General features: G+C 52.9%; 1 protein-coding gene across 5 annotated transcripts; it reads left to right on the top strand.

The window, feature by feature from the left end:
* Positions 1-62: 62 nt before the first annotated feature.
* NUMBL (NUMB like endocytic adaptor protein) lies at positions 63-26,602 on the top strand. 5 transcript variants are annotated; one of them, XM_027044866.2, is made up of 11 exons: positions 63-188; positions 3,994-4,078; positions 5,542-5,681; positions 6,670-6,744; positions 6,833-6,907; positions 8,101-8,241; positions 16,603-16,792; positions 20,952-21,257; positions 22,494-22,577; positions 24,182-24,304; positions 25,185-26,602. In XM_027044866.2, exons 1-11 carry the CDS (start codon positions 78-80, stop codon positions 25,814-25,816), a joined length of 1,962 nt encoding a protein of 653 aa, XP_026900667.1. In that variant the 5' UTR covers positions 63-77; the 3' UTR covers positions 25,817-26,602. The 5 variants fall into 5 exon arrangements, with proteins under 5 accessions (XP_026900667.1, XP_053066282.1, XP_026900670.2 ...); XM_053210307.1 differs by lacking the exon at positions 63-188 and adding an exon at positions 488-772 and having other exon boundaries at positions 20,955-21,257; XM_027044869.2 differs by lacking the exon at positions 63-188 and adding an exon at positions 488-772.

Raw genomic sequence — 26,602 nt, 5'->3', positions numbered from 1 at the left:
GCAGTGGCGGCAATAACCGCGCCCAGGTCCCAGCCTCGCGCCCCCGCCCCCCAAAGCCGAAGGGCTCCCGCACCAGGATGCTGGGGTCTGTTCATTCCCCCTCCCCTTCCTTGCAAAAAGTGCCTCGTCACCGCTCCTGCCCGCCCCCGCTAGGCTGGAAGAACCGTGGGGTTAGCTGGAAGATTTGGGTATGTGGGGCGGCAAAGAGCTTCCCGAAGCAACTCTTTTGCGGACGTGGAACAGAAGGGGACCGGAGGTCAAGGGTCACGGAGGGGAAGGGAGCCCACGCCAGGATGGGCCTGGGGGGAAGGTCTCTGCGAGGCTCACATGCTGCCTCAACCGGGGACTGGCCAATGGGCGTGGCGGGGCGGTGGCCGCGCTGGAGTAGGCGGGGTCATATCTGCGTGTGGGCGTGGTCTGCCGGCCAGGGGGTGGGGCTTGAGCCGGCCAGGCGCCGGGCCGGGGCGGGGTTTTTTTTGCATATCCCGCAGGCGGCGGGCCAATGGGCGGGGCTGGGGCGGGGAGCCGAGGCAGGAGGGGCGCTCCCCCGCCCCCGGAACGGAATCCTCCGGGGAGCGGAGCAGCCTCGCGCGCGTGCATCCCGCACCATCCCCCGGCCCCCGGCCCCGGCCCGCGTCAGACCGCGCTGCCGCCGCCGCCGCCGCCGCCGCCGCCGCCACAGCAGCAGCAGCGCTCGGGGATCCGGGCCCAGCCGGGGCCGCGGGAGGCGGGGGCGCCCGGGCCCTGGATGTCCCGCAGCGCGGCGGCCAGCGTGAGAAGGGCGGGAGAGGGGGGACTCGGGTGGGGGGCGGCGCCGCTGCTGATGTGGCGGAGGGTGGGAGGCGGCCGCGGCGCCCGGATGGAGAGAGGGTGCCAAGACTGGGGAGGGTGGGCCTGGGTGGGGGGTCCAAAACAGGCCCCCACCAAGCCAAAGCTTGAGAGACAGGGGGTCTGGGGCACAGGCCCTCTCTTGCCAAGGCCCTGAAGATAGGGATCTTGGACGTAGACCTGCCCCTCAAAAAAACCAAGGACAGGGGGACAGATTCTAGGTACAACTCCCTGGGCAAGGTTTTGGGGATGGGGTCCAGGACACAACCCCCACATCAAGCCAAGGCCTCCAGGAGGCCATTCCAGACCAGACGCAATCCCTACCCCTCCCTCCCTGAGGTGGTCTCTGAGCACAACAACCCTCTAGGCAAGGTCTTGAGGCTGGGGTCCCTGGGAATGGCTTCCCCACCAAGCCAAGGCCTAGGGGGCATCCCAGGCACAGTCTGTACCCAGGCCTCAGAGACACCCTGGGCACAGCATCCCCCCCCAATCCTTGGGCGGCGTCCCAGGAATAGACCCTTCTCAAAACAAGGTCCCTGGGTCTGGGACTCCACCCCCCACCTAGCCTGAATAAAATAGGGAAATTTTAGGCAACCCCCAAAGGCTTGGTCAAGGGTCCTGGGGCTGCCCAGCTGCCTGGGAGTGGCCCCACCCGCAGACAATGCGCCGCCTCCCCCTCCCGGGTATGGGCCCCCAGGCTTCAGGATTCAGGCTGGGGGTGGGGGGCGGCTCCCCAGGGACCCAGCACAGCCCTGTCTGTCTGCAGCATCTGCGGTGACGGTGACGGGTGACGGGTGGCTTTGTGTGTGGTACCTGGGGGGAAGGGGGGAAGCAAGCGACGGGAGGTGGCTAAGAGTGTGACCCGGTGTTTGTGTTACTGTGGTGTGTGTGTGTGTGTGTGTGTGTGCGCACGCGTGTGTGCGCGCGCGCGCGTGTGCTGGAGCTGGTGACTGTGAGGAATCCTGTATGTGTGTCTGTGTGTTGTGCTTGTGGTTGTGTCTCATAGTGTGCACGTTTGTGTCTGTTTGTGACCCCAGCATTTGTGCGACTATGTGTGTTTGACAGCTGCTCCTTGTGCAGAACCCTGTCACTTTTTAGTGTGTGTTTGTGTGTGCATGGTTGTGACTGCGTGGTTGTGTCTGTGATTACATCTTTTGTGACCCTGGGTGTGTGCTTTGGTAGCTATAACTGTGTTGTGACAGTGTGTGTGTTGGGCGTGGGGTTGGGCGAGTTTTGTGTGGCTGACAAGCTGTGGGTGGAGTTGGGACTGTGTACATGGAGTTGTGTCTATGACTCTATGTCCATGTGCCACTCTCCCACTGACTTGTGAGTGTTTGTAGTTGTGTCTGTAACTGATTGTATATGTGGGTCACGCATATGTCTGTGTGACACACAAGTCTCCCTGCAATTCTGGGTGTGTGTCTGCCATTGTACATGAAGTCACGTTGTATGTGGTTGTGTAATGGCACTGTGACTTTACACATGTGTGCTCATGGCCACATCTGTGTAACAAGGGTTGTATAAATGACTCCGTCTAGCTCTGTGTGTTGATGCTAAGTGACTCTGTGCATTTATAGGGGTGTGTGTGTGTGTGTGTGTGTCCCCATGTGCATGCTGGACTGCCTGGGTTTCAGTCTGCGTGATTTGGTGACTGGGTGACTGTCCTGACTCTGGACATGGCTCTCTCAGGGACCATGTCTTCTGTGTCAACTCAGCTATAAATGCTGTGCCTGGGTCACTGCATTTCTGAGTTCTCTTTCTTCATCACTGTGTGCTCGTGATGTGTGAAGTAGAAATTGTGTGCTGATGTCTCTATGTGTGAGATGTGTGTCTGTCCACACGGGGCTCTGATTGTATGCGACCACATGCTTATCCCTGTGACTTGTGTGTTCGCTTGAAGAGAGACTGTGCGTTTCTCTGTGATGGGGTGACACGGCGGGACGTGGGGTGACTGTATCGAGACCAGGGTACGTGGCTGGGTAATGTGGACACTGATGCCGTGTGACTTTGCCCACGTGGCCATTTCTGAAATGTGTATGGCTGTGACTCTGAACCGGCAATTGTCTGGCCGTCCCTGAGTGTGGCCATCCTTAGGGACGGTTGTCTCTGGTTACCTGCGTGTCTTGAGTGTGCGTGCCTGTGTCTCTAGAAGGCGTAGGCCATGGCCGTCGGTGTCTCTGTGTGTGATTGGGTGTGGAAGACCATCTGTGTAAGTGTGGCTCATACCGTGACCGCATGTGTGCCCCCCTGACAGGGTGTGTGTGACTGTGACAGCACGTGACCAAAACGGTGCGTTGGTGTGACCGATACCAGAGGGGCTGGGTACCCGTGTGCCGCTGTGGGCCTGTAGACGATTAAGCCCACGTGGCTGTGACTGGATGTGGCTGTGCGTGGCCAAACGTGTGTCAGGTGTGACAGCACTTGTGCCTGTGTGTGACTTGGGGCGAATGGGTGCCCTCTGACTGCCGTGATTCTGTGTGCATGGGTCTGCAACATGAGTGTCTTGGGCGAGGGCCTGAGGAGTCATGACTGTCGTGGGGAGTGCGCTTCTCTGCCTGGGCCCAGCTCTTTGTATGTGGCTGAGAAGACAGAAGTGACCACATATTTGGTAGCTGATGGGCCCAGATGTTTGTGGCAGTGCCTCGGCAGGCTGGGGCTGGAGATGCGTGTGGACAACGTCCGTGTCTGTGAATGTGGATCTGTGACCAGATGGTTATTGTGGCTGCGACTGTTTATGTGCATCTGTGTGATGCGGTGTGTGTGGCTGTGGTCGTGCCTGTGTATGACCACACGTGGAGAGCTGTGACCAGGTGCCTGGGGCGACTGTAGACATGAGTTGCATGCATGCATGTGACCGCATGTTTATGTGTAGCCTGGACAGGCGTCTAGAGGTCAAGGCCACTCCCTCCTCACACCGTCCCCTTGCCTCCTGAGACCAGGACATCCCCAGCACGTGCCCCCAGAAACACACCTACTCATTCCTAGGCCCTTGCTACCAGGTGGCTGATCTCCTGAGTAACGGTTGCTATGACAACCAGGGCTCTCATCAGGGAGCCTGAGATGGAAGGGGGGGGGGGGTTGGCTGTTGTCCAAAGAAGTGGGGAGGTAGGGGACCGAGCCCCAACCCAAGCCAGTGTCTCACCTTCTCCTCCCTTCCTTGGGCAGGGCGGACCCAAGAGGCCTGAGCAGCGTTTGCCCCCAGCCCCCTGTGGGGCCCTGGGGCCCCCCGAAACCTCCAGGACGGAGCCAGGTGAGTGACCAGCTGGGGCCAGGGCAAGGCTGAGCAAGCAGGTGGGTCAGCCTGGCACAACCAGAGGAACTGTCCCTTTGCTCCCACCGCAAAGGCTGCGGAGGCGCAATCACACTCATGAGGGGACACCCTCGAATGTCTTCCCCGCACGCTCAGTGACCATCAGTCACACCCTCACAGATACCACTCGTGAACACACTCTCACAGACAACAGCCCCACGTTCTCAACCGCTGCACTCTCGGCCAGGGGCAGGGTCTCTTGGACAAGCCTCACAGCTGCACACTGCCACAGGTGACCGCCATCGAAGACCACAGCCATGCCCTCAGGCAGACACACGGCTTGGAAGAGGACGGTCATGGCCACGCCTTTGAAAGACAATGGCTTCATGCTCGCACACATCCTCACAGGCACGGCTCCCAGACACACACGGACAACCACTCTCGCACTTAGATCCCCTTCGGCAACAACCTTCAGGGACCTACTCTTCCAGAAACAACCACACCCTTGGACCCAGACCCCCCCTCACAGATAGCATTTCCGGACACACACTTTCGCAGACAGGCACTGTCAGACCAGTGTCCTTCTGTATGTTCAGCCTTCAGAAATACACGCTCACAGATGATCTCTGCATGCTTAGATCCAGACAACGTTCAGGAATCCACCAGTTATGCACATACACACACACAGAGTCCCCATCTGCTGGCAGTGTTCTATCCTCCTTGTCCTCTCGGGTTCCTCCTGGGACAGTCCGTATGGCTTATCAGTCAGAGAGACTGTCTTAGCACAGACTGTCCCCACCTCCGTTCTGGCCATCTCCACTACTGCCCCTTCCCCTGATGGTTACAGGTGCACACCGCCCCAGGGGCCCCTGCCTTAGACCAGACACAGTTGTCAGAGGAGTGCATCTCAGAGGCACAGAGATGAGCCTCCAGCCTCCACACCCTCGGGTTCTGGACCTCAGTCCCTGGACCTTCTGTGTCCCCCCCACATCGAACCCAGGCCTCCCACATCCCCCACATCGGACCCGTGCAACACCAGCTCTTGTGCCCTCTGACCGTCTCAGCCCCTGACCTCCTACCCCTAAAATCCTGGCCTTGTGACCCCTGAGCCCTATGCCTTCTAACCCCCATGCCCTCCAATGTCTCGACTCCCCATTACTTTGGATCCTCATGCCTCTGGACTGCCACGTCCTCAATCTCCAGACAGCTCAAAGCGGACTCCTGACCCCCATCCCAGACCTCCATGCACCTTTGCCCTATGTTTTTCTTCTGAATCCCCACCGCTGACTCTGGCACGCCCCTGCCTTCCCTTGCCCCGTTTTCCAGTGGCCCCTGACCACTGCCGCTGCATGTTCCCTGAGTGCCACGCCCTCTGACCCAGGGACCCCCTGACCCTGTAACCCAGATCCCGTGTTATCTGACCCTCCCTGCCCTTGACCCGCGCCCCTGTCCTGTGTCACCAGAAGGGGCGGGCACCATGAACAAGTTACGGCAGAGCCTGCGGCGGCGGAAACCAGCCTACGTGCCGGAGGCGTCGCGTCCTCACCAGTGGCAGGCGGACGAGGATGCGGTGCGCAAGGGCACTTGCAGCTTCCCAGTCAGGGTGAGTGGGCGGGGCGCGGGCAGGGGCTGTGTGCATGCCGTCCCGGGGCCCCGGGGTGCTGGGCGATGTGGCTGAGGCCCTGGCCCAAATGCGAGAGACGACGCATCCCCAAAGAACCCCACAGCCTGGGCCCTTCAAAGTTGGGATTAAAACCCAACACACATTCTCTTGTACCAGGAAGGTATTACCTGGGGAGCCAGGGGACATTCTTCCTTGAGTCACCCCATCCTCTGGGAGCTCACAGTTTCCAAAAGGCACTGGAAGGCCACAAAAGCCTGTGGTATTTGCACAGCCCTTTACTGTGAGGTGCTTTTTGGGTTAGACCATCATGACTCTTCAAAATGCACACTGCGCTTCCGTGAGGGAGACAGCAGGATTCAGGTTCAACTCCCAACTTAGTCCCTTGCCTGGCTGGGTGACGACAGCTGATTGTCGTAAACCCTCCGTTTTCTTTTCCCTTCCCCTGGAAGCAGGCATGGAGTGGGTGGGAGTGGAGGGGGCGGGGGGGTCCATTTGGAAGCGTGAGAAACGCTGGGAAGGAAAGGAAGCCAATAAAGGTTGTGTCACTAACCTGCAGCTGTGGGCACTCGAGCTTGATGTCATCGGGAAAATGCTGGGAAATAGAGCCATCCCCCCAACGGGGTAAGGAGGCTGGGGTGAGCACACCCCAGCTCCCATGGGTCGTTGGCAGGCCGCTGCTGAGGCCCGGAGACACAGACTCTGGCCCCTAGAAGGACGGGAAGTAACATGTTAGGGCCAGGAATAGAGGCAAGATGGGAGTCAGAACTCCTCGCTAGCCTCAGTGTCCTCATCTGTGTATCTGGGATGGGAACAGAGGACCCACCTCGCAGAGTGGCGGCACCGTGAGTGAGTTAATATGTGTGATGGGCTAAGGGACATTGGGTGACACGTGGCAGCTGCTCGGGAAACACTAGGCGGTATTGATTACTGTGCTGCTTTCCTGTCCTCCCGTCTCCTCCCCACCAAGTACCTGGGCCACGTGGAGGTGGAGGAGTCCCGGGGGATGCACGTGTGTGAAGACGCTGTGAAGAAGCTGAAGGCGGTGAGTGAGGGCTGGGCCGGGAGGGGGCAGGGCCGCACCGGAAGAGGCAGCCCTGACCAGGCCCTCTCTCCTCCTCCCCCACCCCCAGATGGGCCGGAAGTCCGTGAAGTCTGTCCTTTGGGTGTCAGCCGATGGGCTCCGAGTGGTGGATGACAAGACCAAGGTAGGAGGCTCGTGGGGGTGGGAGTGGGCCCCAGTGGGCCCCCTCTCCTCGCCCTGCTTGAACCGGGGCTCAGCACACCTTCCCACCCACCCCCATGATGTCCCTCCCTCCCGGACCTTCTAGGCCATGTGCTCCTGCAGCATCTTGGCACTCCTCATGGTCGTAATTCAGGACCGAGTCCTACCGTTACCTGTGAGCTGGCGCAGGTAGTGGGTGTGGAGCAGCCGCCTTCGCTCGCATCCCTGCTCACCCACATATCTGCGGGGTGACCCAGAGTGTGAGGTTCAACCCCTCCGTGCTTCAGTTGCCTCATCTGTAAAATGTGGATAAACGTGGCCCCTACCCTTACGTGAGAAGGTGTATGCGCACCGTGTAACTGTCCCTGGGGCAGCATATGTGCTCAGATCAGTGGATGTTAGTTGTTCCGTGTTTATTGTCCGTGTTCCCAGCCAGACGGGAGCATCCCGGGGCCCGGACCTGAGCATCTGTTTGCTCACCATCGACTTCCCTGCACAGAGACTGCCCAAGGAGGCGGCAGCACAGGGCAAGAGTCAGGTTACCAATTGAACGGGATGGACACCTTTGCACACGCAGTTCCTTTACCCTGAAAGACTGTTCCCTGCCTTTTTGCCTGGTTAATAGTTCCTCCAGGGGCGCCTGGGCGGCTCAGTTGGTTAAGTGTCCGACTTCGGCTCAGGTCATGATCTCGCAGTTCGTGGGTTCGAGCCCTGCGTTGGGCTCTGTCCTGACAGCTCAGAGCCTGGAGCCTGATTTGGATTCTGTGTCTCCCTCTCTCTTTGCCCCTCTCCCGCTTGTGCTCTGTCTGTCTGTCTGTCTGTCTGTCTCTCTCTCTCAAAAATAAATGAAACATTAAAAAAAAATACTTCCTCCAGGAAGCTTTGCCTGGTTCCTCACCAAGCTGTGTCAGGCACCCGCTCCTGACCGCCACAGGTCCCTGCACCTCCCCCACCCCGGCCCTGGCCCCTCGCCTGTGCCTCTGTCTGGTGATGGGCCTGATTCCAACACTAAGCCAGGAGCCCCGTGCATGCGAGCAGGGCCCACTGCTGTTTCAATGGGTGCAGGGTCCCCACCCCGTGCGGAACAGGACAGAGAGCAGTCGCTAAGGGGAGTGCTGAATGAGTACGTGAAAGATAGTTCAAGTTCCTCTCCTGGTTTCCCTGGCCACCTTCCAGGACCTGCTAGTAGACCAGACCATCGAAAAGGTCTCCTTTTGTGCCCCTGACCGCAACCTGGACAAGGCTTTCTCCTACATCTGCCGTGACGGTACCACCCGCCGATGGATCTGCCACTGTTTCCTGGCACTCAAGGACTCTGTGAGTATCACCGGAGGAAGGATCACTGGGAGGAAGCCAGGCTGAGTCTTGTCTCCCTGGAGTCAGGCCAGTCACTCTCCCCTCCCCTCCTATCCCCTCCCCTCCCCTCTCCTCTCCATGCCCTGTGTCCTCACAGCTCCTAACTTAGAGGATTATGGGGAAGCTTGCGTGGGTTAATACCAAGTATTTGGAATGATGGCCGGACATCAGAAGCACTCGGGGAAACATTAGTTATCGTCCGCCTCATTATCAGTGGTTCTTCATGTTTCTCTTACTTTTCTTTTTTACGAGGGTCCTATGCATATAGTAACATGCACAGGTGGTCCCGGCACAGGTCCGTGAAATTCTTGCTTACGTAAAAACCCCACCCAGGTCAAGTTGTAGAGCGTTTCCTGCCCCCAGGAGGCTCCTTCCGGCCCTTCTCAAAGATACGCGCCCCCCCCAGGTCCTCCTGCTTCTTTCAGCCTTGATTCATTGTGTTTACAGTTCTTTACATCTGAGGGGGTGAAGGCCCCCTCTGAGAATCTGATGAAAGCCACTGTCTTCTGTGATACAGTCTCACACTTAGGATTCTGAGGCTCTGACAGAAAACCCCCAGCTGTCAGTCATTTCAGTGAGATAGAAGTTTGTTCCTGTTTCATGTGAAAGACATCCAGAGGCAGGCAGTGCAGGATTGGTGTGCTTCTCTCCGCTCATCAAGGGCTGTGGCCTCCCCTCCGTGATCCAAAATGGGTGCACATGCTCCAGCCTTCACATCTTCATTCCAGCCACATGAGGGAGGGAGGCATGAAGAGGGGCACGCCCTCTCCTTTTGGGGAGTCACAGAACAATTACATCCCGTTGGACATCCCTGGCTGCAAAAAAAAAAAAAAAAAAAAAAGTGGAAAATATAGTCTTTATTCTGTCCTATTCCCTGGACCCTGACCTCAGACCCCACCCAACTTGGTAGGAAGGCAGTCTCAGCTGCGTACATTAGCCAGTCTTCAGTGGCTGGCAACAGAAACTAATCTGGCTAACGTAAATCCAGAATAGTGTGATAGGAGGCATCTCACAGAATCGAAGGACAATCAGAGCATTAAGCATCAGAAAGGTCAGGGAGCTGGGCAGCCTGGGGACAGAACGTCAGGGGACAGTTCCTTTCACTGCATTGCTGCAGAAATGAATCCAGCCTCCCAGTGTCGTGGGTTAAAATTCCAGCAAGAGGGCATGGGATTGGCCTGGCATGGGTCACTGCCCACCCCTTGGTCAGGGGAGGCTGGAGCACACAGCCTGACATACCCAGTGTTGAGGGGGAGCTCCCCAAAGGGAATCCAGGGCGCTGTTATCAAAAGCAAGAGGAATGGATACTGGGCAAGTAAAACAACATGCATCCCTCTCAGATTCTAACAGTATCCCCCACAAGGATTCCTTCGTATTTCAGAAATCCCCACTCCAGGAGCTCTGAACCCCCAAAACTAGTTAGTACCCCCAACTTCCTCACTCGTATGCACAACTCCAGATCTCAGAACTGGGGGAGAAAGATAAATTTGAGCATGTCAGGATTGATTAGTCAGTACTGATTATGGCTGGCTGGGGGGCTAGCATGGAGATACAAGAAGCCCAGAGCCCATAGCCACTGCTGTTTCTGGGGCATAGTGTACCAGTTGTAGCAGTTATCTGTGGCTGCGTAACAAATTGCCCCAATGTTTAGCGGCAATCATTTATTATCTCTCGGGGGTTTTGTAGGTCAGGAATTCGGACAAGGCTCAGCTGGGTGGGTCCAGAGTCGGTCATGGCTGTTACAGTCTGGAGCTGTAACACCAGGAGACTGGCCAGACATCTCCCACTCTTCATGTAGTCTCAGGACCTCTCCAGAAGGTCTCTCCAAGCCTGGAGGCTTCGGGAGGGCTGACTTCTTACACGGTGGCTCAGGGCTCCCAAGTGAGTTAAAGGAGAGAGAGAGCGAGAGCCCAAGCTCGCGCCAGGAGGAAGTGCTGTCGCCTGTGTGGACTTAGTCCTGGAGACCACACAGCATTGCTTCTGTGATATTCTGTTTGTCCAGGCAGTCACAGAGGCTTTCCCAGGCTAAGGGAGAGAACACAGACTCTACCTCTGATAGGGGAATGACATAATTCTGGAAGAACGTGTGGTTGCCAGAAACTTGTTGTGGCTATTTTTGGAAAACACACTGCCATGTGGTTAGTTTGGGTTCAGTGTCACCCCACCTAGCTATGGGACGTCAGGCACAAGTGGCTTCCCTCTCTGGGACTCAGTTTCCCCCTCCATAAAACGGAGATAATAGCAGTGGCTGCTGACAGGTGTGTTGGTGAAGCCTGTATATTATGGTCACACACAGAAAGTGTTAAATAGGGTCCCATAACAAATGTTCAGTAACTAGGAGCGGTTGCTTTCATGTGACAAGTACTTGGGGCACCTGGGGCGGGTCAGTCAGTTAGGTGTTTCGGCTCAGGCCATGATCTCACAGTTCGTGAGTTCCAGCCTCGTGTCAGGCTCAGTGCTGACGGTGCAGAGCCTGCTTGGGGTTCTCTCTCTCTTCTCTCTGCCCCTCCCCTGCTTGTGCACTCACTCTCATTCCCTCTCTCTCTCTCTCTCAAAATAAATAAACTTAAAAAAAAGAAAAGACAAGTACTTGAGGGTGAGAATCCAAGCAAGAAAAGAGTGTGACCTTGTCTGCAATTGCTTTCCACTTGTGAGCCTCAGATTTTAAGCATTAAACAATAGGACTCCCAGGATTCCTCAAAGTGATGCTTTATTTTTTGAGGTGCAGTTCACATAAAATTCATCATTTTAGGGGCGCCTGGGTGGCTCAGTCGGTTAAGCACCCTACTTCGGCTCAGGTCATGATCTCACGGTTTGTGGGTTTGAGCCCTGCATCAGGCCCTGTGCTGACAGCTCAGAGCCTGGAGCCTGCTTCGGATTCTGTGTCTCCCCCTCTCTCTGCCCCTCCCCTGCTCATGCTCTATCTCTCTCTCTCTCTCAAAAATAAATAAACATTAAAAAAATTTTTTTTTTAATCTTCATTTTAAAGCATACAGTTCAGGGCACCTGGGTGGCTCAGTCGGTTAAGCGTCCGACTTCAGCTCAGGTCACGATCTCGGGGTCCGTGGGTTCGAGCCCCGCGTCGGGCTCTGGGCTAATGGCTCAGAGCCTGGAGCCTGTTTCCGATTCTGTGTCTCCCTCTCTCTCTGCCCCTCCCCCGTTCATGCTCTGTCTCTCTCTGTCTCAAAAATAAATAAACATTAAAAAAAAATTAAAGCATACAGTTCAATGGCATTAGTATACATGCAATGCTGTTCACTAATCATCTCTAGTTTCCAGTGTTCTCATCACTCTTTTTTAAAAATATTTATTTATATTTATTTATTTATTTATTTATTTATTATTTATTTATTTATTTTTGCAAGAGAAAGCAGGGAGGGGCAGAGAGAAAAGGAGATAGAATCCAAAGTAGGCTCCACGCTGTCAGCACAGAGCCTGATCCATGAGATCATGACTGAGCCAAAATCAAGAGTTGGATGCCTAACCAACTGAGCCACCTAGGCGCCCCTCATCACTCCTTTTTTTTTTTTAATGTTTTTATTTATTTTTGAGGCAGAGAGAGACAGAGCATGAGTAGGGGAGGGGCAGAGAGAGAGCGAGACACAGAATCTGAAACAGGCTCCAGGCTCTGAGCTGTCAGCACAGAGCCCGACGCGGGGCTCGAACTCACAGACTGTGAGATCATGACCTAAGCTGAAGTCAGATGCTTAACCAACTGAGCCACCCAGGCGCCCCTTATCACTCCTTTTTTTTTAATGTTTATTTACTTACTTTGAGAGAGAGAACAAGCTGGAGAGGGGCAGAGAGAGAGAGGGAGAGAGAGAACCCCAAGCAGGCTTTGCGCTGTCAGCATGGAGCCCAATGTGGGGCTCGAACCCACAAACCATGAGGTCATGACCTGAGCTGACATCAAGAGTCGGACCCTTAGCCAACCAAGCCTCCCAGGCACCTTACCATCACTCCTAAAAGGGACCTTATACCCATTAAGCAGTCACTCTCTGTTCCCCACACCCACCTCCCCAAGCCTGGTAGCCGCTAGTCTGCTTTCTGTCTCTATGGAGTTACCTCTTCTAGATAGTTCATGCACATTGAATCATACAGCCTGCGGTCTTTTGTGACTGGCTTCTTTCACTTAGCAGAATGTTTTCAGGCTTCATCTGTGTTGTAGTGTGTGTCAGTACTTCCTTTTTCGTGGCTGAATAGTATTCCATTGCATGGCTCTATTACAAGTTGTTTTCTCTGTTCATCCATTGATGGATGTTTAGGTTGCTTCTACCTTTTAGATATCGTGAATAATGCTACTGTGGACATTGCTGTGCAAGCATTTGTTTGAATAGCTGTTTTTAATTTTGGGGGGGTCCGTACTTAGAAGCTAGATTGCTAGATCATATAGTAGAGCTACGTCTAACTTTTTGAGGAATTGCCAAATTGTTTTCCGCACCATTTTACATCCCCACCAAGCAATGTGCAACGGTTCCAATTTCTCCACATCCTAGCCAACACTTATTATTTTCCTTTTTTTTTTTTTTTTAATTACAGCCACCCTAAGTAGGTGTGAAGCGGTATCTCACTGTGGTTTCGATTTGCATTTCCCTGCTGACTAATGATGTTGAGACTCTTTTTATGTGTTTATTGGCCACTTGTTTCTCTTCTTTGGAGAAATGTCTATTCTAATCCTTTATCCATTTTGTTTGTTTGTTTGTTTGTTTTTTATTTTTTTAACGTTTACTTATTTTTGAGACAGAGAGAGACAGAGCATGAACGGGGGAGGGTCAGAGAGAGGGAGTCACAGAATCCAAAACAGTCTCCAGGCTCTGAGCTGTCAGCATAGAGCCCGACGCGGGGCTCGAACTCACGGACCGCGAGATCATGACCTGAGCCGAAGTCGGAGGCTTAACCGACTGAGCCACCCAGGCGCCCCCTTTATCCATTTTTTTCAACTGTTTGTCTTTTTATTGTTGCGTTGTAAGAAATTTGTATATTCTGGATAGTAGATTCTTATCAGTTCTATGATATGCAAAAATTTTCCTCCATTCTGTGGGTTGTCTTTTTACTTTCTTGGTAGTGTCCTTTAATGTACAAATTGTTTTTAATTTTTTTTTTGAGAGAGAGAGAGAGAGGGTGCAAGTGAGCTAGGGGCAGAGAGAGAGAGAGAGAGAGAGAGAGAGAGAGAGAGAATCCTAGGAGGGGCAGGGGAAGGCAGGAGAGAGAGAGAGAAGCAGGGTTCATCCAAATTGGGGCTCAAACTCATGCACTGTGATATTATGACCTGAACCGAAGTCAGATGCTTAACACTGAGCCATCCAGGCACCCTAAATTGTTTTTAATTTTTATGAATTCAGCGTATCTATTTTTTCTTTTGTTGTTTGTGTGTTTGGTGTCATAAGAATCCATTGCCAAATCTAAGGTCATGAAGATTTACTCCATGTTTTATTCTAAGACTTTTATAGTTTTAGCTATTACATTTAGGCCTTTGATCTATTTTGAGTCAATTTTTGTAAACAGTGTGAGGTAGGGGTCCAACTTAATTTTTTTTCCCTGTGAATATCCATTTGTCTCAACACCATTTGCTAATAGGACTATTCTTTCTCCTTTGAATAGTTTTGGTACCCTCACTGAAAATCAATTGACCATAAATGTGTGGGTCGATATCTGGGCTCTCAATTCTATTTCATTGATGTGTATGTTTATCCTTATGGCGGTTTCACATTATTTTGATTACTGTAGCTTTGGAGTACTATTTTAAATCAGGAAGTGTGAATGCTTGGGGCACCTGGGTGGCTCAGTCGGTTAAGCATCAACTTCAGCTCGGGTCATGATCTCGCCGTCCGTGAGTTCAGGCCCCTCACTGGGCTCTGTGCTGACAGCTCAGAGCCTGGAGCCTGTTTCGGATTCTGTGTCTCCCTCTCTTTCTGCCCCTCCCCTGCTCACGCTCTGTCTCTCTGTCTCTGAAAAATGAATAAACCTTAAAAAAAAAATTTTTTTTTAAACTTCTAAAATTCTTCAAAAAAAAGTGTAAATTCTTTTATTTTGTTCTTTTTCAAAATTCCTTTGGCTGCAATTCTGGGTCCTTTGCAATTCCATATGAATTTTAGGATCAGCTTTGCTGTTTCTGCAAGAGCAGCTTTTCTTATTTCTTCAAGAGTCTATTGGGATTTTGATGGGATTGCATTGAATGTACAGACCACTTTGGAAATACTGCTATGTTAACAATATTAAGTTTCCAAATCCATGAACATGGGATGTATTTCCATTCATTTAGGTCTTCTTTAATTTCTTTTAGTAATGTTTGATAGTTTTCAGCACACATGTCTTTCACTTCCTTGGTTAAATTTATTCCTAACCATCTTACTGTTTTAGACGCTGTTGTAAATGGGATTGTTGTAGCTTCATTTCTGGGTTGTTCACTGCGGGCGTATATAGATATAACTGATTTTTGTGTATTGACCTTATATCCTGCAACTTTGCCAAATTCATTTATTACCACTGATAGTTCCTTTGTGGATTCTTTAGGATTTTCTATATATAAGATATGTCATCTGCAAATAGAGATGATGTTGCTTCTCCCTTTCCAGTTTGGATGCCTTTATTTCTTTTTCTTGTCTAATTACGCTGGCTAGAACTTCCAGTACAGCATTGAAAAGAAGTGATGAAAATGGGCATCCTCATCTTGTTCCTATTCTTATGGAAAAGCTTTCACTCTTTTACCATTGAGTATGGTGTTAGCTGTGAGTTTTTCATGAAAATCCTTTATCAGATTGAGGAAGTGCCCTTCTATTCCAAGTCTGTTGAACTTTGTTTTATCATGAAAGGATGTTAGATTTTGTCAAATGCTTTTTCCCCATTAATGGAGATGATCATGTGGCTTTTCTCCCTCTTTCTGTTAATGTGTATTGCATTCACTGGTTTCATAGGTTGAATCAACCTTGCATTCCTGGGATAAATCTCACTTGACCTTGGTGCATAACCTCTTTACTCTGCTGAGGAGTTCAGCATGCTAGTATTTTGTTGAGAACTTCTGTTCCCAAGTTTGTCTTTAAAAGGTGGCTGAGGGGTGCCTGGGTGGCTCAGTCGGTTGGGCGGCCGACTTCGGCTCAGGTCATGATCTCGCGGTCCGTGAGTTTGAGCCCCGCGTCAGGCTCTGTGAGCTCTCTCAGCTCAGAGCCTGGAGCCTGTTTCGGATTCTGTGTCTCCCTCTCTCTGGCCCTCCCCCATTCATGCTCTGTCTCTCTCTGTCTCAAAAATGAATAAACGTTAAAAATTTTTTAAAAAATAAAAAAATAAATAAAAGGTGGCTGAGCATCTTGGTTAGGAAACAGAAGCCAGGTTGATCTCATGAGAATCCCAACCCTGCCACTCACTTATAACGGGTGTGTTGACTAAGGCTCAGTTTCTTCATCTGTAAAACAGGCTCATAAGCATGTCCATCTCCTGGCATGATTGTGAAGATTCCAACAAAGGGTGGACAGATTTAAAGTGACACCTATGTGGTGTTTCCCTGTGCTAGGCTCTCGTGCCGGCTTTCGGTGCTATGTGCCTCCTTGCATATATTAGCTCATGTAATTCTTGCAACAACCCTGTTAAGTGGGTGCTGTTAGGGCCCACATTTTACAGACAGGGAGGCTTAGGCACTGAAAGGTAGAGTGGTGTTCTTGAGAACACGCAGTTGGAAAGTAGGAAGCCAGAATCAGTGTGGCCTTGGAGCCTCTTAAATATGTACTCAAGAAATGGGCTGTTTTTGTTTTCATTTTTTAAGAATTTAACTTTTTTTTTTAAGCTTATTTATTTATTTATTTTGGGGAGACAAAGAGAGCACAAGCAGGGGAGGGGCAGAGAGAGAGAGAGGGAAAGAGAGAGAATCCCAAACAAGCTCCACACCACCAGTACAGAGCCCGACATGGGGCTCGAACTCGCGAAACTGAGATTGTGACATAAGTGGAAACCAAGAGTCGCACGCTCAACCGTCTGAGCCACCCAGGCGCCCCCACCCCAGGTCATTCTCTTTGGAAGTAAAATTCCCACCCCCACCCCCCAAAGAACGGCCACTCTTTGACTTTCTTTTCACGGTAGATGAGTTTTGCTGGTTCTCGAACTTCGCATAAATGGAGCGGTACGGCACTGCTCTCTTGTTTCTGGCTTCTTTCCCCCAGAGCTGTCATTTGTTTCCGTCCCGGTGCAGACGCACACTGAGGCCCCGGGCTGGGGTGGGGGCGCTTGTCCAGGATCACCCGGCACCCAGCCGCGGGGAACCCAGGGCGTCTGGCGTCCGGCCTGCACAGCACAGCGTCTCTAAGCCCGCGCGGATCTCCTCTCCACCCACAGGGCGAGAGGCTGAGCCACGCGGTGGGCTGTGCCTTTGCCGCCTGCCTGGAGCGGAAACAGCGGCGGGAGAAGGAATGCGGGGTGACGGCCGCCTTCGATGCCAGCCGCACCAGCTTCGCCCGCGAGGGCTCCTTCCGCCTGTCGGGCGGCGGGCGGCCCGCTGAGCGAGAGGCCCCCGAGAAAAAGAAAGGTGGGTGCTGCGCAGAGGGCAGGGCTGGGCACAGAGTGGGCCCCGGGCGTGGGGGGGTGGGGGCTGGGGATCCGGTGTCGCTGCGGAGAGCTGCAGAGGTACCGGGACTCTGCAGTTTACAAAGCAGAGCACCAACCGCAAAGTTTGGTTCCAGTTTGTAAAGCTCACTTGGGTTTAAGGAGTTCTTTGGGCAGTGTGCTGCAGGCCACAGATCACAGCAGAGCTCCCGGCGCTTCATTATGAGGCATTTCAAACTGTGTATCCGGGCCGGCTAATGGGTTGTGAAGTTAGCTTTGGGGGATTGTGGCTTGCGCTGAAGAAGAAGAAAAAAAAATGCAATAGAAAATAACAGATTAGCTGAATGTAGTAAGGGTAAGTGTAGTTGAATGATACTATTATCTCAGCATATATATTTGCGTGTGTGTGTGTGTGTGTAACAGGTTACCGTGCAAAAGGTATTTCTTGTTCTGGGTTGCCATCAAAAGGGTTTAAAAAAATACCTGGTAAGGGGCACCTGGGTGGCTCAGCTGGTTACGTCGGACTTCAGCTCAGGTCGTGATATCTCAGCCTGTGAGTTGGAGCCCCGTGTCGGGCTCTGTGCTGACAGCTCAGAGCCTGGAGCCCGCTTGGGATTCTGTGTCTCCCTCTCTCTGGGTCCCTCCCCTGCTCATGCTCTGTCTCTCTCTCCCTCTCAAAAATAAACACACACACACACACACACACACACACACACAAAGAAAAAAGAAAAAAACCTGGTAAACTCTAACATTGTACATAAGTGGCAAATACTTTTTAAGTTCTAAAACTGTGTTCTTTTTTTTTTAATTAATTTTTTTTGACAGAGCATGAATGTGCCCACCTGCATGCTGGGGCAGGGGGGAAGAGGGGCAGGTGGAGAGGAAGAGAGAGAATCTTAAGCAGGCTCCACACCCAACCCCGAACCCAATGGGGGGCTTGAGCTCATGAGTGAGCTCATGGCCTGAATCGAAATCAAGAGTCAGATGCCTAACTGACTGAACTGCCAGGTGCCCCTGAAACAGTGTGTTTTTTTTTTTAAATATAAGCATACTGTGTTCTGAGTCACAGTGTAATTTTAAGTTTATGTATTTATTTTGAGAGAGAGAGAGCTGTAGGGGAGAGTAGAGTAGGGGGCAGAGAGAGAGGGAGAGAGAATCCCAAGCAGGCCTCACTCCATCAAGCACAAAACCTGACATGGGGCTCCACAAACTGTGGAGATCATGACCTGAGCTGAAACCAAGAGTCAGTCTGTCATTTAACTGACTGAGCCACCCAGGTGCCCCTGCCCCCAGTTTTGTGTGTGTGTGTGTGTATTCTAGTTTTTTAATTTTTGGAAAACACTGCTTAGAATTCATAAAGAACTGGGGCACCCGGGTGGCTCAGTCGGTTAGGCATTCAACTCCTGATTTCGGCTCAGGTCATGATCTCAAGTCTGTGAGAATGAGCCCCTCGTTGGGCTCCATGCTGATCATGGAGCCTGCTTAAGATCCTCTCTCTTTCTCTGTCTCTAAAAAAAAAAAAAAAAAAAGAATTTACAAAGAACTTACCATGGGGAACTGACCCAGATTAAAGGAGACTAAAGAGATTTGACAAGTAGTAATAAACACAAGGTATGGTGACCCTGAACGCTGAACTGGATTTTGGATTACCTGCGTCTATAAGGGACATGATTTTTTAAAATTTTTTTTAACGTTTATTTATTTTTGAGAGAGAGAAGAGACAGAGACAATGCAAGAGGGGCAGAGAGAGAGAGAGAGAGAGAGAGAGAGAGGGAGACACAGAACTCAAAGCAGGCTCCAGGCTCCAAGCTGTCAGCACAGAGCCTCATATGGGGCTTGAACTCATGAACCGTGAGATCATGACCTGAACTGAAGTCGGATGCTTAACCAACTGAGCCACCCAGGTGCCTCCAAAATCAAAATATTTTTAACTAAAAAAAATAATAATAATAATAAAATATTTCTAACTAAAGAGCTAGGAAAACAGAAGTTTTTATTACTTAGGATATTAGAGTGTACAAAGTATGTTTCTTTTTTTTTTTAATGTTTATTTATTTTGAGAGAGAGAGAGCAAGGGAGCAGGGGAGGGGCAGAGAGAGAGGAAGAGACAATCCCAAGCAGGCTCCATGCTGACAGCCTGGGGCTCAGTCCCACAAACGGTGAGATCATGACCTGAGCTGAAATCAAAGAGTCGGAGGCTTAACCAACTGAGCCACATGGGTGTCCCCAGAGTATGTTTCTATTTATAAATAACATGACCATTTACAAACCTCTTGACAATTTACAAAGCTCTTCACAGCTTACAAAATATTTTACAGTTTACATCATCTATTTTTTTTAATATTTATTTTTGAGAGAGAGAAAGAGACAGAGAGCGAGCCGGGGAGGGGCAGAGAGAGAGACACACACAGAATCCAAAGCAGGTCCAGCCTCGGAGCTGTCCGCACGGAGACTGACATGGGCTCAAACTCCCGAACTGTGAGATCACAACCTGAGCTGAAGTCCAATGCTTAACCGACTGAGCCACCCGGGTGCCCCTTCATCATCTATTTGAATTTGTAAAGTATTTTACCATTCACAAAGCAGATACAAAATGAAGTTAACAGAGGGCCTGGTCCAGTATATGATGTTTTATATTGCTTACAAATGAACGCACTGGGTACACAGTCCTTCACGGTTTACAGGTATTTCTTTACTGTTTCTAGAGGCTATTGGAATTTACAAAACATGTCATTCGCTTTAGAGTTTGCAAGCGGTTTTACTGTTTCCAAAGGATGTTATAGTTTCCATTATAGAAAGCACTTTACAGCTTGCACAGCAAGATGAGAGTTTACGAAGTATGGTATGATTTGCTGAACACATCACCCAGCATTTTGCTGTAGATGCGCCGATTTACAGTCTCAAGGCACCTCACTTGCCCTTTGACAAAGAGCTCTTTCCAATTTAGGAGTTGCGAACCAGTGCACTTTTCACAGTGTTGTTTACCAAGCTTTTGTCAGATTCCAAAGCACTGAACATTCGCTGCCTCAACTGACCCTCTCAGGAGGCCTCAGGAGGGCAGTATTAGGGGTGGTTACCCCAGGTTTAGTCGGGGAAACTGGGGCTTGAAAGGGAGGGGGCTTCCTGAGATCCCCCAGTAAGGTGGGGACAGAGGTGATTTCCTGGTTCCAACCTGTCCCACGTGGTTCAAGCTGCCCCCAGCCAGGCCTGGGTGAGAGCCTCACCGCTTCCACCTGGAAGATGGGAAAAGCAGTGCTGGGTGACCTCCCTACCTCTCTGGGCCTGAGTTTAGTCTCCAATTTGGGCTGCAGCTCGGGTGAGGCCCTGATTGGAGGATGGGTGTATATTTGTGTTTTGACAGGGCTTGGTGGGGGGGAGGGTCCCTGCCTCTGAAGATCCCACCTTGTACTAGGTGGGGAGACCAGGTTCCCCCAGAGGACAGAGGGCAGTCCCAGAGTGGAGAGGATGGAACAAGCTGGGTCTAGAACAGTAGGTAGCAACGGGTGGGAGGGGCGAAATAGTTGAGGTGGGAAGAATGGTAGGAAACAGAATGACAGGAAGACAGCATGATGTGGAGAGAGCAGGCCAGAGGGAGAGACAGGTTAGGGCACTTGTCTGGGACACCGACTCTGGGGTCAGCCTGCCCCTTCCTAGCACTGTGGCTTGGGCAAAGTCACTTACCATTGCTAGGCCTCAGTCTCCACATCTGTAAAATGGGGATAGCGGTCATATCGACCTCATTGGGTAGCTGTGAGGCTCGAATCACTGAATACTTGCAAGCATTTGGAACAATGCCTGATACATTCATTATGCACCAAATAAGCGTTCGTTAAATTTATCAGAAAGGGAGACAGAAGGTCTCAGAGAGAAAAACAGAAGAAGCAGCAGAGAAAGCCAGATTGGGGGCAGAAACTAGCGACACAGAAGGTTGGGCTGGAGGAGGACTCCCGAGAGCCTCCTGGGGCAGGCGGTATTGGCTTGGTGAAGATGAGAGGCATTTCAGGGCTTTTACCAGACTGTCGCGAGGAGAGGACACATTGGGTGAGGAAGGCAGCATTGGAGGACGATCAAGGGGGCTGGGTGAGAGAGGACAAATGCCCCGGTGGGGTATCTAACCGCCTGTCCCCCCACCTTGTCTCCAGCAGAGGCAGCAGCTGCCCCATCTGCGGCTCCTGGCCCTGCCCAGCCTGGGCATGTGTCCCCGACGCCAGCCACCACATCCCCTGGGGAGAAGGGTGAGGCGGGCACCCCGGTGGCCGCAGGCACCAGTGCAGCTGCCATCCCCCGACGCCACGCCCCCCTGGAGCAGCTGGTTCGCCAGGGTTCCTTCCGCGGGTTCCCAGCGCTCAGCCAGAAGAACTCACCTTTCAAACGGCAGCTGAGCCTACGGCTGAATGAGCTGCCGTCCACACTGCAGCGCCGCACTGACTTCCAGGTGAAGGGCACAGGTGAGCCCGTGTCTCAGTGGGAAGAACATCAGGATCAATACCATACCACCCTCTGTAGGAGGCAACAGATAGAGAAGAGGTGGATACACCTTGATTGATTAGCACTGTCGGCCACGGGAAAGGAAAGAGGGGTGGAACACGTCATGGTTGATTAGCAGTGTCGGCCACCATCGAGGGGGTGGGGGGGTGGGGTAGTGCAAATATGATCGATTAGCAATGTCTACTGATGGCAAGGAAAAGCAGAAGGATGGCATAAGCCATGATCAATTAGTAATGTTTGCTCTAGGTACGGAACCGAGAGGTACCTCACACATGCATGCATCATGATTGATTAGCAAAGCCTGCCATGGGTTCCGGGGGAGAGGAAAGCTGCCTAGACGCCCCTTTTTGCTCAGGAGGAGACTGAGACTCCACAGGCTAATGCTCCCTCCAAGCATTTGGCCAGAGAGACATGAGATCTGACTAGGTGAAGGATACAGGCTCAGAGTAAGGGAGGATTGTGATGGGTTAACGGCGTCCGCCCAGGGCAGGGAGAATAGAGTGACTGCATATGTCATGATCTCCTTACAGTGCCTGCCATGAGCAAGAAAAAGGAGCGAGGCGATACACCATATGATTGATTAGTGAAGGTTGCCATGGATAAGGGAGAAGAGAGAGCAGAAGTTCTGTTGTGCCCAAGGAGAGGTTCCCAGAATTTGGCCAGTGGAGACATGAGGTGAAGGGCACATGCGAGCACGGGGATCAGGGGTCACGGAGCATAGTGATGGATTTGTGATGTCGCTGGCCGGCAGAGGATCGGGCAGAAGCAGCACCCCCATCTTCCAGGGACAGTGCTGAGGCAAGCGGTGACGCGTCATCTATTAGCAGTGCCTGCCCTGGGCAGTGATAGGAGAGGCAGTATAGCTGTTCTGTTTTTCTTGGAAGGAAGATGGAGTTACACGGACCCAGCATTTGGCCAGTAGAGCCATGAGGTTTGGCCGGGTGAGGGGGGCGGTGAGCAAAGAGTTGAGTGGGAAAAACGCATCGTGCTTGATTACTAATGTCTGCCATGGGCCAGGAAGAGGAGAGAGGTGGCATGTGTCATGTTCTCAAAGCAACGTCTGCCACGAGAGAGGGGGAAGAGAGGTGGCATGGTACCATGTTCTGCCCCAGGGAGGTGGGCAAGCGGGCTGCCTCTCCTCCCAGCTGTTGGTGAAGTCACGTGGTCTGGCCCGCTTTCCTGCTTCCATATGCCAGATCGGAGACACCCACCCCTCGTGGCCTCGGGGACTGGCGTGGGAGGCGTTGATCTGCGTCCAGAAGGCTGGGCTGCTCGCAAAGGTGACTGCTGAGCAGATGCCAGTGCCTGCCGAGACTGACGCACACGCGCTCCGTGTCCCGCAGTGTCCCTCGGCCTTCACACAGCCTTGGGTTTGCTGTCCTCATGCACCCTGCCATGACGCACCCCCCAGGCCTGTCACACACGCTCCCTGAGAGGTGGCAGGCCCCCCACACTTCAGGTGGAAGCTTCACGCGCCCGTAGCCAGTCGCACACTTGCTTGGATGTGACCTGCCCCCCGGAATTTTCAGATTCACACATGTCACTCTGCCGCAGGTGCCACACACAGAAGTCACACGCTCAATGTGACTCAAAAGTCACACCCCCTCTTGGGTGTCACAGAACCAGATGTTTCCATTAACACACACTTAGGCACGTATCCAGATACCCCACGCAGATTGGCGCACACTCACAAACCACACACCCGGATTCGCACAGACGTGGAAGCCGCACCTGCAGATTCACGCACGCTTGCAAACACATTTATACGTCACACGTGGCTGCCTGGAGTGGCTCACACTTGGGAATCACAAGACGCCACGCGCCTGGATCTCGGTCACACTTAGATGCCAGGCCCTCAGAAGCTGCACACCTATTTGGACTACAGTCATCATAGACTTGACCTAGAAACCACGCACCCTCCCACCTGGGCACGCCCCTGTCACACCTGCTAAGTCCTCCAGCCCATTTCTTTCTGATGCTCAGTGGGGCATTGCATGTGCTCCCTTGGAGACAACCGCTAGCTGAGATGTCACAGGCTCTTGTCCCACCACACTGGCGTTTCTCTTGTCTATTTGGATGGCACTTTTTTTCATCCCAAGCTCTCATGAGGCCACCGCACCTGTTCAGCGTCCCCTGTCTTGCTGGCACAGGTGCATCTCTAGCTTCATCATGTGTGTAATAGGCCAGGCCAGGTGTGGTGGACAGGGCCCCCCCCCCCTTCTCCACCCAAAGGAGGACGAATGATCCCCAGCCACCGCACAACAGTGTGGCCAACGCTCATCTTGACTCATCAGAGCTCTTGCCATGTATGTGGTCGGATTTATCTTTTAATTAATATATATTGTCGAACATTTAAAATATTTCTCCTGATTTGTAGCTACACACAGATTTTTTTTTTAATGTTTATTTTTGAGAGAGAGAGAGAGAGAGCACGTGCACGCACACGAGTGGGGGAGGGGGCAGAGAGAGAGGGGGACAGAAGATCCAAAGCCTGCTCTGTGCTGACAGCAGAGAGCCCCACACGGGGCTCAAACTCACGAACCACAACAAGATCATGAACTGAGCCGAGGTCGGATGCTCAACGGACTGAACCACCCAGGTGCCCCACTATACACAGATCATGATGTCCTCCTTGGTTTGGGACCCCAGCCACCAAAATGTCACTTACCATTTGGCTGTCGTACCACTCAGATGTCACGCACACACAAGCACGGAGTTAGCACTTTCATGACCCCGGCCATGGGTTACTGCAGAGTAGACCCACGACCTACACACCTTGTGAGGGAAAGGACCCCAGGTGGCGAGAGAGGGCCACCTAAGGGCACGGGGTCAAGGGTAGGGCCTGGGCCTCTTCTCTGACCTCCACCCTTCCCTGACTTCCCAGTGCCTGAGATGGAGCCCCCTGGAGCCAGTGACAGCGACAGCATCAATGCTCTGTGCACACAGATCAGCTCGTCTTTCGCCAGTGCTGGAGCACCCGCACCCGGGCCACCACCAGCCTCAGCAGGTAAACTCTGCCCCTCCCTGCAGTGCCCCCCTACAGCCCCCTGCTCCACTCAGGGAGTACCTCAGACACTCCAGGAACCTTGGAATCCCACGGTCTTAGAACCACGGATCATCTAAAGGCTATGGGACCGTCCTGGCACCGTGGCATCAGTTTAGAGCCTTGGATCATCTTAGAATCACAGGGTCTTCTCAGAGCCATGGGCTCATCCTAGAACCATGAGATAACGTTAGAATCATGGGGGGCCACTTCAAACCACGGGATCAATTGTAAACTTTCCTGTCCTAGAACCATAAAATTGAGAAACCTACAGCCTCAGAATCACAGGATATTAGAATGTCCAGTTCTGGAACCATGAAACCTTGGAACCACCTTAGAGCCATGAGCTTGTTCTAGAACCATGGAAGCACTTGGAACTGCACTATCAATTTAGATCTCTAGAATCTTAGAAAACACAAGCTTAAAACCATTGAACCTCACTCACTAGGTGAGACCTGTACACTTTGAGAACGATCCGTGCAGTCTTTAAATCTTAGCCTCCTAAAACAATACATTGTCAAAGTACCAGAATGAACGGTGGTATTAAAAATATTTAATAATAGGTTTGGCACTGGCCAATCAGAAGGGAAGCTGGGCTGGTGCCTGTCAGTCTTGCCTGTGCTTTCCCATCTTAGGGCCTTAGAATCTCAGCACTGTACTTTCCTAGCACTTCAGAACCATGCCCTGGTCCAGGATGGTTAAGCCACTTGCCCCAAAGTCAACACAGCTAGTGAGGAGCAGAACTCGATTCAAGGCACGCGGCCTGGCTGCAGACTCTGATCCCCAGGCTCGGGTTCTCTTGGCTGCCGCCCATGCCCCTCAACTGCCCCTCTCCTCCCTCTAGGGACTTCTGCCTGGGGTGAGTCCTCCGTGCCCCCTGCAGCGGCCTTCCAGCCCGGGCACAAGCGAACCCCTTCGGAGGCCGAGAGGTGGCTAGAGGAGGTGTCCCAGGTGGCCAAAGCGCAGCAGCAGCAGCAGCAGCAGCAGCAGCAAGCGGCCTCAGTGCCCCCTGTGGCCCCTGCCCTGCAGCCCTTTCCCGCCCCCGTGGGGCCCTTCGACGCTACACCTGCACAGGTGGCCGTGTTCCTGCCGCCCCCACACATGCAGCCCCCTTTTGTGCCCGCCTACCCGGGCCTGGGCTACCCGCCCATGCCCCGGGTGCCCGTGGTGGGCATCACACCCTCACAGATGGTGGCCAATGCCTTCTGCTCAGCCGCCCAGCTCCAGCCCCAGCCAGCCACCCTGCTCGGGAAAGCCGGGGCCTTCCCACCCCCGGCCATGCCCACTGCCCCGGGGGGCCAGGTCCGCCCACGCCCCAATGGGGCACCCTGGCCCCCAGAGCCAGCACCTGCCCCGGCCCCCGAATTGGACCCCTTTGAGGCTCAGTGGGCAGCGTTAGAAGGCAAACCTGCTGTAGAGAAGCCTTCCAACCCCTTCTCAGGCGACCTGCAGAAGACTTTCGAGATTGAACTGTAGCCCGAGCTGCCCTGCCCACCCCAGCATCTCCAGGTGCCCACACCTGGGAATGGAGGCCCAACCCTTCCCTAGTCCCGCTCCCTGGGGCTACGCCCCACCCCCCAACACCCCTTCTAACCGCCCACCCCCCACAACCACTACAGAACCGACATTGTAACGCCCAGGTTGTGACAGGATGGGATTCAGGGACGGACCAGCCTGGCTAAGGGACCCATTTCACTGCCAGACTTAGGCTGGTGGTGCCCTTCCCCCCTTCCCCCAAACCCCAGACACAGCGGGATGGCCACCGTCCCACTGAGTGCCCTCGGTTCAAGCTACATCTCCCAGTTTCTGTTGTTGACCTTCGACCTTTCAGTGTTGGGTGGGATGGAAAAGGGAGGCCCACTTAGGGGCTCTTCTGGACCCCACAGGAGTGCCCACCCCAAGTCTGGCCGTCCCCTTCCAGACACAGCACAAGCAAAGGGCTTCCCTCTGCCCACCTGCTGCGTTCACTGCCAATGCTGTGCTCACCCCTATCACCCCTCTCCCCCACTCGGGGGCCCACATCTTCCTTGGGCCAAGGTCTCGTGGGGGCAGGGGCCAAGTTGGGGGCCCAGGAGTTGGGGTGGGGGGAAGAGGAAGGAGATGCTCAGTTACCTCACGTCAGTGCCCGCTGGGGAAGGGCCCGGGAAGAAGGGGGGGTGCCTGGCGGGTACTTTTCTATCTTTTATTTCCAGATTTTTTTGTATCTAAACTCACAGATTTGTATTATACAAGGACAGCCAATAAAGGAAGACTATAATGGTG

Source organism: Acinonyx jubatus, chromosome E2 (genome assembly GCF_027475565.1).
Source record: "Acinonyx jubatus isolate Ajub_Pintada_27869175 chromosome E2, VMU_Ajub_asm_v1.0, whole genome shotgun sequence".
Lineage (NCBI taxonomy): Eukaryota > Metazoa > Chordata > Mammalia > Carnivora > Felidae > Acinonyx > Acinonyx jubatus.
The sequence above is the reverse complement of the archived record's forward strand: the minus strand, read 5'-3'. Positions and strand labels throughout refer to the sequence as shown.